This window comes from Sebastes fasciatus, chromosome 14, assembly GCF_043250625.1.
Source record: "Sebastes fasciatus isolate fSebFas1 chromosome 14, fSebFas1.pri, whole genome shotgun sequence".
Lineage (NCBI taxonomy): Eukaryota > Metazoa > Chordata > Actinopteri > Perciformes > Sebastidae > Sebastes > Sebastes fasciatus.
In genome coordinates this window covers 24,788,408-24,802,223 of record NC_133808.1, presented here as the reverse complement: position 1 = coordinate 24,802,223, position 13,816 = coordinate 24,788,408, and the positions used below count along the sequence as shown (strand labels likewise).

At 38.7% G+C, this 13,816-nt stretch overlaps 1 protein-coding gene across 1 annotated transcript in view; it reads right to left on the bottom strand.

Moving 5' to 3' along the window:
• Window positions 1-2,296, bottom strand: part of wnt10a (wingless-type MMTV integration site family, member 10a) — a 31,311-nt gene extending 29,015 nt beyond the window's left edge. Inside the window, exon 1 of the mRNA XM_074659790.1 lies at window positions 1,799-2,296. Coding sequence (XP_074515891.1) covers window positions 1,799-1,860 — 62 coding nt within the window. The 5' untranslated portion in view covers window positions 1,861-2,296. The remainder of the gene's footprint in view (window positions 1-1,798) is intronic.
• Between the last annotated feature and the right edge of the window lie 11,520 nt (window positions 2,297-13,816).

Here is a 13,816-nt window from a genome sequence, read left to right as displayed (position 1 = left end):
TGACGACACAAACGCACAAGTCATAAATCTGTTGTTGCTCACTAAAGTCTGCTCAGGACAATTATGATTTCTATTGATGTTCCTTGGGTGTTACAGCAAGAGTTCAGTTCCCACAGTACCAAAGAGACACCCTGACTCCTGTAAAACCATCTCCACATGCTGGTGGTTTCAATGAGAAAAGTGCTCGCACATCGGATCTCACATGATTCAATTTATGATCATGCAAAGTTGTCAACAATATAAAAAGAGAGCTGTTGACTATGATTTGTGGTTTAAATGCATGTGCAGAAACTTGCAATAGTTGACTTGCAATTTGTGTTAAATTAGGCTAAATTCAGGTTTTGTATCCTGACCTTCACTTTGATGCTGTGCAAGATAATTGTGGTACAGCAGGTGAGTTGAAGTGGGTAATGAAAGGAACAGCATCCACTCGGTTGGCATGAACCCAATAGTTCTGGTAACAGTTTCAGATACACAGCAGGGGGAAAAACAACTTGAACATGTAAAATCACCTCAGGAAATCAGTCAGCATGTAAATTCACTGACTTTTTGGCTGCAAGGTGTGTCTCTGTACTCAACCGCCTGCTGCCTCTGTTGCAGATCAATCAAGTGAACAACAGTAATTGAGCCGACAGCAGTCAAAGCTCATTTCTACTTCACAGAGAAACAGTAACAGCAGTAACAAGGAAAACACAGGCTGCGCTGATGAAGGCTCCAGAGCTCAAAGGTGTCCGGCTTTTTTTTTTCTCTTTTCATTATCATTACAAGTAAAACACATGGTACGACTGACACACACAAGTCAGCGTTTATGTATGGCTGTGGGCACACATGCACATCTGTATGCACACATGCTCAAGCATGCACACACATATACCCAGGTGTAGGGAGGAGTGTATAGTAACACGCACAGGAGGCACAGCTGCAGAAACTTTGCATACTATTTCTTCCCATAGTTTCTTCAACATGTGAAACTGTAAGTTCCTTTTGCCTCTTTAACAAAGAAGTTTCTGAATGAAAAAGCAACCAGCAGCTTTAGTCTATAATTAAAATTTGCATGTAGTGGTGCCCTATTTTTAGGTGGCATTTCATGTGTGACTCTGTAATTCCAGTTTTTGTTGCTACCTGTTGTTCCCTGCTTTGAGAGTAGACCTGTTCCAACAACTGTCATTCCAAACGGGCAACTTTTTATTTATTGGAAACAATGTTGGGTAATGAGGGGTGCAAGGGAAGCATGCAATTGTCAATAGACCGGAACCTTGTAAAAAAAAAAAAGCTGATGTTTCATTATTTAATTTGTGTTTTTATATGTCATCTCTAAGCACGTCAGCCAGAATAATGTGACTGTGATTCACTTTTGCTTGCATGCAGAAAACTTTAATGTTGTGAAATTAGATTATTATTTAATTCTCTGAAACATCTAATCTAATCTAATAATTAAGGCTATGACGAAAATAACATAAAGTTGTTGAACACATTTTTATAAAAAAAAAACAAAAAAAAACAGAGATGCTCTTTCAGTGTATTAAACCAACACTAACTTTTTTTTTTTTTTTTTTTTTACTGTGAATTCATTCAACTCACCTTTTATCCAAGAGACAGATAATCACCAAGAGGCATGCTAAACATCTAATATAATATAATCATTTAGGCTATGAGGAAAATAACATAAAGTTGTTGAACACATTTTTATAAAAAAACACAACAACAACAACAGAGATGCTCTTTCAGTGTATTAAACCAACACTAACTTTTTTTTTTTAATTCTTTTTTTTTTTTACTGTAAATTCATTCAACTCACCTTTTATCCAAGAGACAGATAACCACCAAGACGCATGCTATTCTGAGGACCAAGTGTTCCATTTTGTGCCTTGTAATTATGAAAGAAAAGTTGTAAAAATAAAGAAAGAGAAGAGTTTAAAGTCCAGTATTCCTCCTTTAAAGTTGACGAATCAGAAGAGTAAAAGGGGGTCAGGTCAGGTCCGGTTGGAAACTGGACTTGACAGCTCTCCGACGACGCGTCCAGATGTGCCAGCCAGCGGTGGTGGGATACTCATTCACAAAAAAAAAAAAGTTTCATCCACCTCTCAACTCACTGAATGGAGGAGGTTGCTACAAGTTTGAGGAAAAAAGTCTGTCTCATACACATCCGTACACATCCCGGTTATCTCCTGCTGATGGTATTTGCATTGGTATATAACATCCGAGAGAGAGAGACGAGCTGAACCGAGATATAGGCGCTCTAAATGAAGTCTGCTCCACTAGTGATGTGTTCGGTGCGCTCCTCTAAACTCCGGCACTTAGCGCTTCGCCAGCCCACTTTATTTTTGCGTCAGAGGAGCGCCGAGGGAGGTCAAGTGGCTCGTTAAGAGCAGGATAGAGATCCTTTTAGATAAGGAAAAGCAGAAAACACTTAGCCTGCAACCTCTCTGTGAGGAGGAACATTTATTCGCACTGGATGCTGAGGATGAGGAGGTGGACTACACATTGCAAAAGTGAAGACTACAAAAAAAAAAGTGGATTGGAATTTTTGGTTAAAAAGATGAAGAGGAGGAGGAGGAGGAGAATGATGGTGATTTTGAGTTGTAAGAGGAAGTCCATACTGCAGAGAAGACTGACTTTTTTAATAAATAAAAAAGGTGATTCATGATGATTACATGATGAAGATGAAAGATAATTAGATTGCAGCTGTTTTATCCTCAAATCAAAGTAACTGTATGTGTTTGCATCTGTGTACCAAGTCACACTTTTTGTAATGACAAAAAGACAACTGGGGAAATTTAATTATATACTTTAAACTTTAATTCTTCATTTCACTCTTTACTTTAGTACTTTTATTTATGAAGATGAAAGATGATTAGATTGCAGATGTTTTATCCTCAAAACAAACCATGATTTGTTCAGCTACTGGGTGTGTTTGTATCTGTGCAATGACAAAAAATCAACTGGGGAAATTGAATTATATTCTTTAATTCTTCATTTCACTCTTTACTTGAGTACGGTAGAGCAGGATAGAGATCCTTTTAGATAAGGAAAGCAGAAAACACTTAGCATGCACCCTCTCTGTGAGGAGGAACATTTAGATTCACTGGATGCTGAGGATGAGGAGGTGGACTACACATTACAAAAGTGAAGACTACAAAAAATAGAGGATTGGAATTTTTGGTTGAAAAGATGAAGATGGTTATGTATCCCTCTCTCTCCCTCTCTCTCTCCCTCTATCTGTTTATATCATGTTTATTTTTGTTTATAGCTTATTTTTTATATTGTATATTGGTAGAATTTAAAAAAAAATTATTCTTATTTTATTCTGACGTTTTTATCTATTATTTTGTTATTATACTGTTTACTTGCACCAACAAAACCAAAGCAAATTCCTAGTGTATACCTCTTACACCTGGCAATAAACACGATTCTGATTCTGATTCTGATTCTGAAGAGGAGGAGGAGGAGAATGGAGGAGGAGGACAATGATTGTGAGTTGTAAGAGGAAGCCCATACTGCAGGGAAGACTGACTTTTTTTTTAATAAAAAAAAATGGTGATTTATGAAGTTGGAAGATGATTAGATTGCAGATGTTTTATCCACAAAACAAACCATCATTTTTCAGCTACTGTGTGTGTTTGTATCTGTGCAATGACAAAAATGCAACTGGGGAAATTGAATTATATTCTTTAATTCTTCATTTCACTCTTTACTTTAGTACTTGACCACAATTATCCTCAGCCTGGGGCTCATTTCCTCTCTCTCTTGTGCCTTGAATTAAAGGGGAAAATTAAATTTATTTTGTCTTTCACTTCCATAAAGTTGTTGGACTCTTAACTCTATTAAAAAAAAAAAAGAAAAAAAGAAAGGTCAAGATTGAGTAGTAGAGGCTGAAAAATCCTGAGTTTTAGTTCCTAAATGAACCAAGCTCCAACAGCATATTTTCATGACACCCTCCCTTCCTGTTAACCTCTGTTTACATCATCAGTGGAAGTCCATACTGCAGGGATGACTGACTTTTTTGAATAAATAAAAAAGATGATTCATGATGATCGCATAATGACGTTGAAAGATGATAAGATTGCAGCTGTTTTATCCTCAAATCAAACCATGATTTTTAGCTATTGTGTGTGTGTTTGCATCTGTGTACAAAGGCACATTTTTTGTAATGACAAAAAGACAACTGTGGAAATTGAATTATATACTTTAAACTTTAATTCTTCATGTCACTGTTTACTTTAGTACTTGACCACAATTATCGTCAGCCTGGGGCTTATTTCCTCTCTCTTGTGCCTCGAATTAAAGGGAACATTTGATTCATTTTGTGTTTCACTTCCATAAAGTTGATGGACTCTAAAGAGAAATATAAAAAAAAATGTCAATATTGAGCAGTAGAGGCTGAAATATCCTGACTTTTAGTCCCTATATGGGTCAAGATCTTACACTTACATCATCAGGGTGGTTTATTTATCAGATGACTGTTTTCACATGCGCATGCACATGAGTGGTGCAAACAATTAAACTGATTTTGTTGTGGAAAATTGGTGGAGTTAATAACGCTTTTATTAAAATCAATATGTGTATTGAACGGTGGGTTCGCAAAGTTTGAAATATGTCAGTGTGAGGAGAACCCTCTTGTAGAAAACGTATCGTTAGAAAATGACTGCTTGTTAAAGCCGTCGGCTGAAGTTGCCATTCCTCTCTAACCTTGCCTTGTGTGTCACAGCCTTTAATCTTTCAATTTAAATGACTATAAAGTAAAACAAAAAGCTCCCTTGTTGATGAAGACCACATGATATCACTCATCTCAGAGCTTTATGAGTAGCTTAGAATAAAGATTCAGAAACCACAAATAAAAAGGTTTTCCCCCCACCAGTGGAGGGAAGGAAGCATTCTGCCAGCATGGAGTCACCAGAGCAGTAAAACGCTACACGAGTTTAGCATTCAGACGCAATTAAGTTGCCGTGCACAAATTTAGAAGATCAGGGACACAATCCCACATCAAATTTTCTCCCAGAGGGATTCATCACAGCACCCTGAGCTGGAAGAATTGGCAGGGACGGCAAAACTTTGTGCTTAATTATTTCAAGGCCTGTAAAGAAAGCAGGCTTGTTAGTCGACTTAGTGGTTTTTGTGTCTTTGAGTTCAGTTCTGCAGCAGGATGTGTTGCATGCTGTCATCCCGATCGCTCTGTCTCTCTTTCTCTCATCATCGCTGATGATAAAAAGACTTTCTGAATCACAGTTGCTTATAAACTTGACTCATACATTACTCCCCTGTCTCCACTTGGAGAATCAAAAACATCGGCAGAGGGGACCTCTGTTGTGACGCTATTGTGACCCAGTGAGGCAGCTCAATAAACCACATCATGAAAAGGTGTTGAGGGTGATTTCTTTCCCTATGGAAGCCCATTACTGCCAGAAAAAGACATTATTATATATGAATATGAATATATATGAAAAATATGTAGTCATGATAAATATAAAAATGCTCATGATAGTTCAAAATTGTCAAATCTATGAGATAAAATTTTTAATTACAAAGTAAGAATTGTGAAAAAATATGTCAAATACTTTACTTAAAGCACTAAGTAACGTTTGAAAGAAGAAATGACACATATCTCCTCCTAAAAAAATGGAAAGTTGAATCCATAAGCAGTAAAATGCACCTTTGCTGAGGTCAAAATGCTGACTGGTTTTGCTGCTATGACCTTACTTGGTCTGGTATGACCAGTAGCTTTTCATGGCTAATGTTAGCTTCTGCTAACAAACCTTATAGGCATTGTTTTGTAACCGACATTACTGAGTCTGTGTGCTGACTTTATGACTTTTATACCGTAATTGTCACTTATAGGCTCTCTTTAAGTGATGTTTCATATATTGTTTAAAGCAGGTCTATGTACAGTAACGTTTGCTCAACAGCTGCCACTGTGGCTTTAATAGCTAAAAAAATATGAGACAATAAGTCAAAAACTAGCACTTTTATTGTCGTATCGTGAATTTTTTAATATATTTATCATCTAACTTTTCATCTAGTTTTGACTTAGTAAGTCAACTAAGTCCAAATTTTGACGTAGTAATTAAGTCAACATCTTGAGACATTAAAAAAGAATATAAAACAGTAAGTCAAAATTAGGAAACAGCAAGTCAAAATACTTATGAAAATGTTTTAAAAATGTTCATCATGACTAATTGTTTATCTTTTTTTTTTATTTTCCTTGCGGATATGAGCTTCCACTTTGATGCGATCCACAAGTCAAAGTCGGAGTTTGTGCTCATGATTGGTTGTTGCTGACCTCAAAATTGAGTTATTATAGCTTTGACAAATCTCATTAGGAACTAATAAGCTCCGCCTGTTTTTATTTGAACATTAATACTCTCTAAATGTGTCGGGGACGATGACTTTGGGGCCTAATTTTTTTAAAAACTTGAATGACAAGTGCAGGTCCCAGCAGGCAACAGCACTTTATTACACACACGTTACATATTCATGCTGTGGACCTATTACACATTATTCATAATGAAAAGGATATTGTGCACATGCACTCGCGCACATGCAGACACATAATACACACAACTTCCACATCTGGACCGGAGTCCTCTGCCAAGGAGTCGGGTCTGTCGTCTTATTCTCTCCCTGCCTCTTATTGTGTGTGTGTGTCTCCTTTTCCCTCTCTCTCTCTCACACACACACACACCTTTAATTGTTTCCCATTCTTCACCGGAGTGTGTGCTCAGTTACATTCATTAAAAATGATATGGGAAACATTTCAGTGCTGGTCCCAGTTCAACTTGACTCCCGTGTCTAGAGACATAAAGACTTTATTTTTGTCAAAAGCCCATGCCAGGTTCACTCCATAGTTCCCTGTTTTGAGCCTGAACAGTTTTTGTTTTTACATGATGTTCCTGCAGCCCTCGAAAACATTTAATATTTTTTATCTCGCGCTGCTCAATCTCACTCGCTCTGCTACATGAAATATGAACATTTAATTCAATAATGAACAAAAACACAGAGATTTCCCAACAGCGGCCTGTATTTTTGTAGAGTTGCACTGTCTGGTTCAATTGAAACTTTATTGTCCTGCAGGGAGAGACACGGCCGAGCTAAGCTTTCACAGTCTGGTGGCGAGTGCCATGTAAACACATTAGGTCATACGGTATTTATGAATATATAGTTTCTGCTCTTGTGCAATCAGACTGTTAACTTTTAGTGTGGCAGTATCACAGGACGACAGTGATTTACTGCTGAAATGTCAAACATGGAAATACAAGATTTTATCTTTATGTTTGCGTCAGACAAATCCAGTTGTAAAATTTGAAGTTCATGTCATGGCTTAGGGCCTAAATACAGAAAGTGTTGAGACTGGATTCGTCATGTGGCCTCTCTCGCACCAAGACAGTGGTCACTTCTTTTCCAGTGATTTTCCCCTGTAATAAATAGTAAATGCTTTGCCATGCAACTTGTAGGCTACCATGCAAATTGAGATTATGTGTTATTATACAAAGCAAGACACTTTTATAGCGAATGAGACACACACCACACCTTTTTTTCTTATTATGAAAAAGTGACATTCAAAATGTTTGATGCAACAAAAGTAAAGCTTATAGTTATACATGATGGAAGGTAAAGTAAATTCTTGCTTGACAAAATCATTGTGCTTTACATACTTGACTGTGTCTTTCTTGACAAAATGCACAAACATAAGTTCAAGTAATGATTTTACCCTCCAAACACTTATAGTTTACTTGCTTACTTACTAAGGTACACATTTAGGATTAATATCCACTATACAGTAATGCCTACATATGAAATTATTATATCACCATTGACTTTACAAGTGTGATAGAAGTTATGGTTTTTAATCAAGCGCAAAAGTAGCAGTGTGTCTAAAAACTGTTTGGATCCAATTCAAAGCAATAGTTTGACAGTCTTACCTATAAGAAGATCACTATAAGAACATCACTCTCATTTCTGTATGCTAAATATGAAGGCTGGTCTCACCCACTGTTTGTAGCTATACGAAAAGTAATGCACTGTAGTTTGTGTGTATCCCACAAAATCAATTTGTGTGTAATTCATGTAATTGTGAACCACGAAATGTAAGAGCGGCGAACGCATTGTATGGGAGTAGGTTGGGGTGGATGGGTGGGTCAAAAAGTACCAGACTTTCACCCAGGAGACCGGTGTTTGTGTCCTGTGTGAAACCAGAAGTCAACGTTGATTTATTTGTGACGTAACTTACTTAAGTAACGCCACTTCCAGAGTTATTTTAAGCCAAACCACAATCTTTTCCGAAACTTAACTAAGAAGTTTTGTTGCCTAAACCTAAGGAAGTTGTTTCCTGGGAAGACAGAAGTATATTTTAAGAAACACTTAAAATGACACGTGTTGCTGGACATTCGTAGGAAACAAAAAAGGAGGAATAACTTTTTCGTAAGATATTATACTAACCGTTGCATGAGAATACGCTGAGTAGCCTATTGGTTTAGCTTAGCAAAAAGACTGGAAACAGAGGTAGCTTCAGTTCTGTACAGCTTCAGTTTTTGTACGGATTTAACAAACAAGAGAAAACATTGTGATTTTCAGACTTGCTGGTACACAGATTACCTTTGCACAGAGCCAGGCTAGCTGTTTCCCTCTGTTTCCAGTCTTTGTGCTAAGCTAAGCTAATCAGCTGCTGGCCGTAGTTTCATACTAAGACTGCTATCGATCTTCTCATCTGACTTTTGGCAAGAAGGCGAATAATCGTTATTTCCCAAAATGTCAAACTATTGCCTTAAATTGGATTAAAACTGTTTTCCAACACTTTGTTTCCAATCTCCACTTAGTATAAACGGCAGCCAGATCATTTCTTTCCTGTTAACTACAAAGTTCAACTGCATTGCTGCTTTCGTACTCGGCTGAAAACCATGGCAACATTGGTCTGATTACTTCTGTCACACTTGTAAACTGAAAGGTGATATATAAAATGTGATGGAGTATATTACTGCCTTTTACACTGTAGAGGGTTCCCATTGTGTCTTGACTTTGGTGCATTTTCACACAGTACAGTGTTGAGCTTTCATTAGTTGTGCAGCGTCACCCCCTTTTGCTCCCATGAACTTTTCAAGATTGACTTCATTGTTGCAGAAATAGCAGAGCGGGTGTCATGGTTACTTTCACCATTTAATGCATGCACAGGACTATCGTGAACCCAAACCACTGTTACTGTCACCCTGGGATCTCATACGTATACAGTATAACAAATTAAGTAGAAGGTTCTCTCTGATAGGATTTATGATAGAAGGTCAGAAATAATTACAACTTATAGTAATTTAAAGATAGCTTGCGGCCATTTCTCATCTTCTCTCGATGCATTTCTGGCTGGTCTTGGCCTTTCTTTACCTCACTCTCCCTCTCAGCACATGGACCAATAACACTGTGACAGTACAGTGTGCAGTATATTAGCTGACAGAAGTTATGTTTGTCACACCCTCGGCCTCTGTGTCTCTCCGAGAAGGGAGTTCAGGCGAAGTTCATGTTTCTTGGAGAGTTTTGGACCGTGCTGACGAAAATGAGCAAAGCAGAGGAGAGCGCGGCAGAGCAGAGGTTAGTCAATTACAAGGCTCAACTCTAGTAACAAACTTCTAACAAGCAAATTCTTGGCTCTGTGCGAGTGTGTTTGTGTGAGCGTAGGAGACAGAGAGAGGGGAGGGAAAAAACAGAGTGTGGGTGCACAAGGCTGTCAATAAGCACGGGCGTTTGGATGTTTTTGCTTGCAGGGACACATGTTTTGGGATTTCGTGTGAAATGTGGAGAGCCGGCAGGGCAGGACAAACAAAGTGAAGGAAAGACAAAGTGCAAAGGAAGAGACGGCTGTGCAATTACACCAGAGGGAACTGAGACAAATGACAGGGCTGCCAGTTAGACAATCAGTTTTCCAGATCGATGGCATCTGTGATTGAAGTGCTTGAAAAAGAGAAAGTTAAAAACAAAAAGTAGTCATGTGAAAGCATTTTGGCTCTCTTTTTCCTCGAAACTCTACTTCATTTTTCTTTCTTCGTCTGAGTCCTTTTGCCCAGGACACTTTGACTGAAGCAACTATATGACGCACTTTGGCTTTATCTTATCTTACAGAACAAGATCATTTTCAAATCAGCAGTTAAATGAGCAGGGCTCTGGATTCCTTCACTATGATGGACATTGATTGACAGTGTTACTGTACAATCAACCACTTTACCTTAAAGGGGAACTACGCCCATTTTCAAAGTTCATACATGTTATTCTTATGGTCTAAGGCAGTCCAAAAATATTAGTAAACATGAACAACTCTCTCCTAAAGCCAAAAACGAGAGTGCTAAAACTCAAATTTGTGATGTCATCAAGTATAAAGTGTGGAACTGCTCAACGTATTCTCATGCAACAGTTCGTATATGCCTATCTTACGAAAAAGTTATTCCCCCATTTTAGTTTGTTTTCCTAAAAATATCCAGCAACACGTGTCAGTTTCAGCCCACTACTTGTGTCTTTTCAAAATCCGTCTTCACAGGAAACAACTTCCTTAGGATTAGGCAACAAAACTACTTAGTTAGATTCAGGAAAAGATCGTGGTTTGGACTGAAATAACTCCGGAAGTGGCGTTACTTAAATACGCAACAAAAAAAATCATTGTTGAGTTCTGGTTTCACACGGGACGGTCTCATGGGCGAAAGTCTGGTATTTTTAGACCCACCCATCCACCCCGACCTCCTCCCTATGCAGTGTTCAACGCTCTTTATGTTACATGTTTCACGATAACGTGAATTACTAACTAACTACTATTAGTAATAACTATTAATTGATTTTGTGGGATATACTCAAATACAGTGCATTACTTTTCATAGGTATACCTACAATAAAAGACAATGCATTGAGAAAGCTGTTATAGACGACACTTAGAGCCCCCAGGAGGATGTTCTCAGTATGAGGAAACATTTTCTGTTCCACTACTGAGAACACTATAATTGAATAAAGATCATTTGGTTATAAAAAAAGAAATCAGTCTATGGAGCAGGTCCAGACTTTATACCCTATGACATCACAAATTTGAGACTTACTTCTCTGGTTTCTGGCTTTGAGAGAGAGGAGCTCATATTCTCTAATATTGATTGACCTTTCCTCGGCCATGGAAAAAACATATTGGAACTCTTAATTTGGGTGGTGTTCCCCTTTAAAATCTGCAAATCATTCATGCTACGCTTTGCTGTACATCTAAATGTTTGTTTCCACGTGCATGTTATTAGAGCAGTCACAGAGCTGTTTCCTACTATTGTGTTGCAATCCCATGCCGAGACCCCGGTGTGCTTCTAATCAATTAACCCATCACTGCTAGGAATGAAAATATCCCGGGGTTGTGAGAAGTGGCTTTATTTTGAATGATCCTGACGATTCACAGAATGCACAGAGAACATATGCCTGAGGGGAGGTGAAACTTCCAAAAAGGATCCTTTAACAAAACAGGCAAAGAGGGATGCAAAACTCCCGGTGAATGGAAAAGAAAATATTTCTTGGGTTGTATTTTTTGAGGAAGGGAGAAGTGAAAGAGTCATATTTTAGTATCTCATTTCAAACAAAGGTACAGTAATTGTTCATTTTAAAACAGCTCACATGGAATAGGGTAACAATAATGCCTTGCTTAGTATTAGCTTACTTCTGTCATCCCACTTATTTTGTTCTTCAAACTTTGTAAGGGCGGCATCAAAAAAGTATAAAAAGAAAATAGAAAATGTTTTATCAAAAGGGAAACACAAAACCTTTGAGAAATTCAGTATTATGAATGATGTACTTTGTGCATGTAGTCACCCATACATTCTGGTGTTTATTTCACTAATCATCATGTCTGGTCCCTGGAGGCAGGTAGTGCAGTTCAGTATCTTACTCACTCACACTTTTATGAGGTGCCCTGATGGTCTGGTGTATGTGTGACAATGATGTACTGCATTTGAGCCCATCAGTCCAGTACCTTTGCAGAACCTCATCCCTCCTAAACTGTCCCTTTCTTTACCCACTACTCAATAAAGGACACTTTATAAAGTTTAAACTGCATTGTCTCGACTCTACAAGCGATCTAACACACCCAGCAGATCCCCAGACCGAGGGACCCCATCACATCTGTTTTGTTTTTTTCAATCTGAGAAGTTGAAGAAGCTGTCTTTGTAACTGTGTTGGCAAAGGATGGATAAGACGGGAGAATCATGCTATTCTGAAGACTTAAAGACTGCACACACACACACACACACACACGCACGCACGCACGCACGCACGCACGCACGCACGCACACACACACACACACACACACACACACACACACAAATACACGCACTCACTCTGTCTTTTTTGTTTAGCGGCATCAGAAGTGCTTGTTTTCCTTCCCGCCTCACTAACCCCTGGGTATCTCTAATTGGGGATGATAACAACATGTTTGCCTGTTATTGTTGTCTCAAAATGTTGTTGTGTGTGTGTGTGTGTGCGTGTGTGCGTGTGTGTGTGTGTGTGTGTGTGTGTGTGTGTGTAATTCAACTAGGGAGGTATGCAAGGTAGCAGGCACAGCCGACCCAAGACTGTGTTTACAAACCCCTTATCGTTGCTTCAGAGCAAGACTGCCGCATGAAGAACAGTCGGATAATTATATGGATTACTAAACTAAAAATGTCAATAAAAATCTCTCTTTCTTTTTCTGGAACACATAAAAACTAAAGCTCACGTACGTGCGCACACACAAACACAAACACAAGTAAGCATAAAGGGTTATACAGGCTGAAAAGTTGAGCTGATTGCAACTAAGCCAGATGTTGTAAGCTGTACATGTCATTTATGATTTATTGTTAATATGTTATTATAGCGTATTTCACTTGATTTTAATGTACTTTATTTGACTTTGACGTTGATTTTCATTTTTGATCTTGGCTATCATTACAAGCAGGCCTCTCAGTGTAGTCTGAGTAGAACGGAGGTGTAGATCAAATCAACTTTCTGCTCCAAGGACGCCATCTTGTGTTCAAAAACCAAAATGAATAGAGAATCTCAGTCCACTATGTGTAGAAATACATTATCCTGCAAACCAAAGGTAGTAAAATTGTTCTGTAAACAATGCTTAGCCCTGTATTACTGTTTTAGAGCCATAATCTACCTAAACAGGGTAGTATGTATGTTACAGTATGGGACTCTTTGCTTTAACACTGTAGAAGCTCACATGTTGCTGAGGTCAAAGGTCGTATTAAAGGATGCCTTCATGTCTGTGTGTGAGATCATTTCTCACTCAGCTTCCCCGAACAGTAAAGATGCTTTGCACGCTGACCACAAGTTGCCCATATTGCACATATGCACACACTTTAGCGAGCTGGTTGTCTGCTTCCCATCAAGGCATTCCGCGACTGTTGTTGCACAAACAACCATGTTTATTGTCTCTGTCCTAAAGAGAGAGAGACCTGCCCTGTCTTCACACAGGAACACTGAGCCAAAGCAGCCACTATAGACAGCAGACCCCCCCTCTCTCTGTCTCCCACCAACCTCTGGCAGCCATGTTTTCACAACCCAAGATAACAGAGAGAAGGGGAGGAGACAGTTACGGAGTTTGATAAATGGCACAATCGCGAGGAAGACGTGACGGAAGAGAGAGAGAGAGAGAGAGAGAGAGAGAGAGAGAGGAAGAGGGATGTGGGACAGATGCAGGGAGATTTAGGCGGGGGTGAAAGAGATGAGTAAAAGATACATTCATCTCAATGTTTATCCACCCACGACAATCATGGGGGTCAACGACTGTTTCTCAAGGCAGCAAGTGTTGTTTCAGGATGTTGCAATGATGACAGGTTCCTC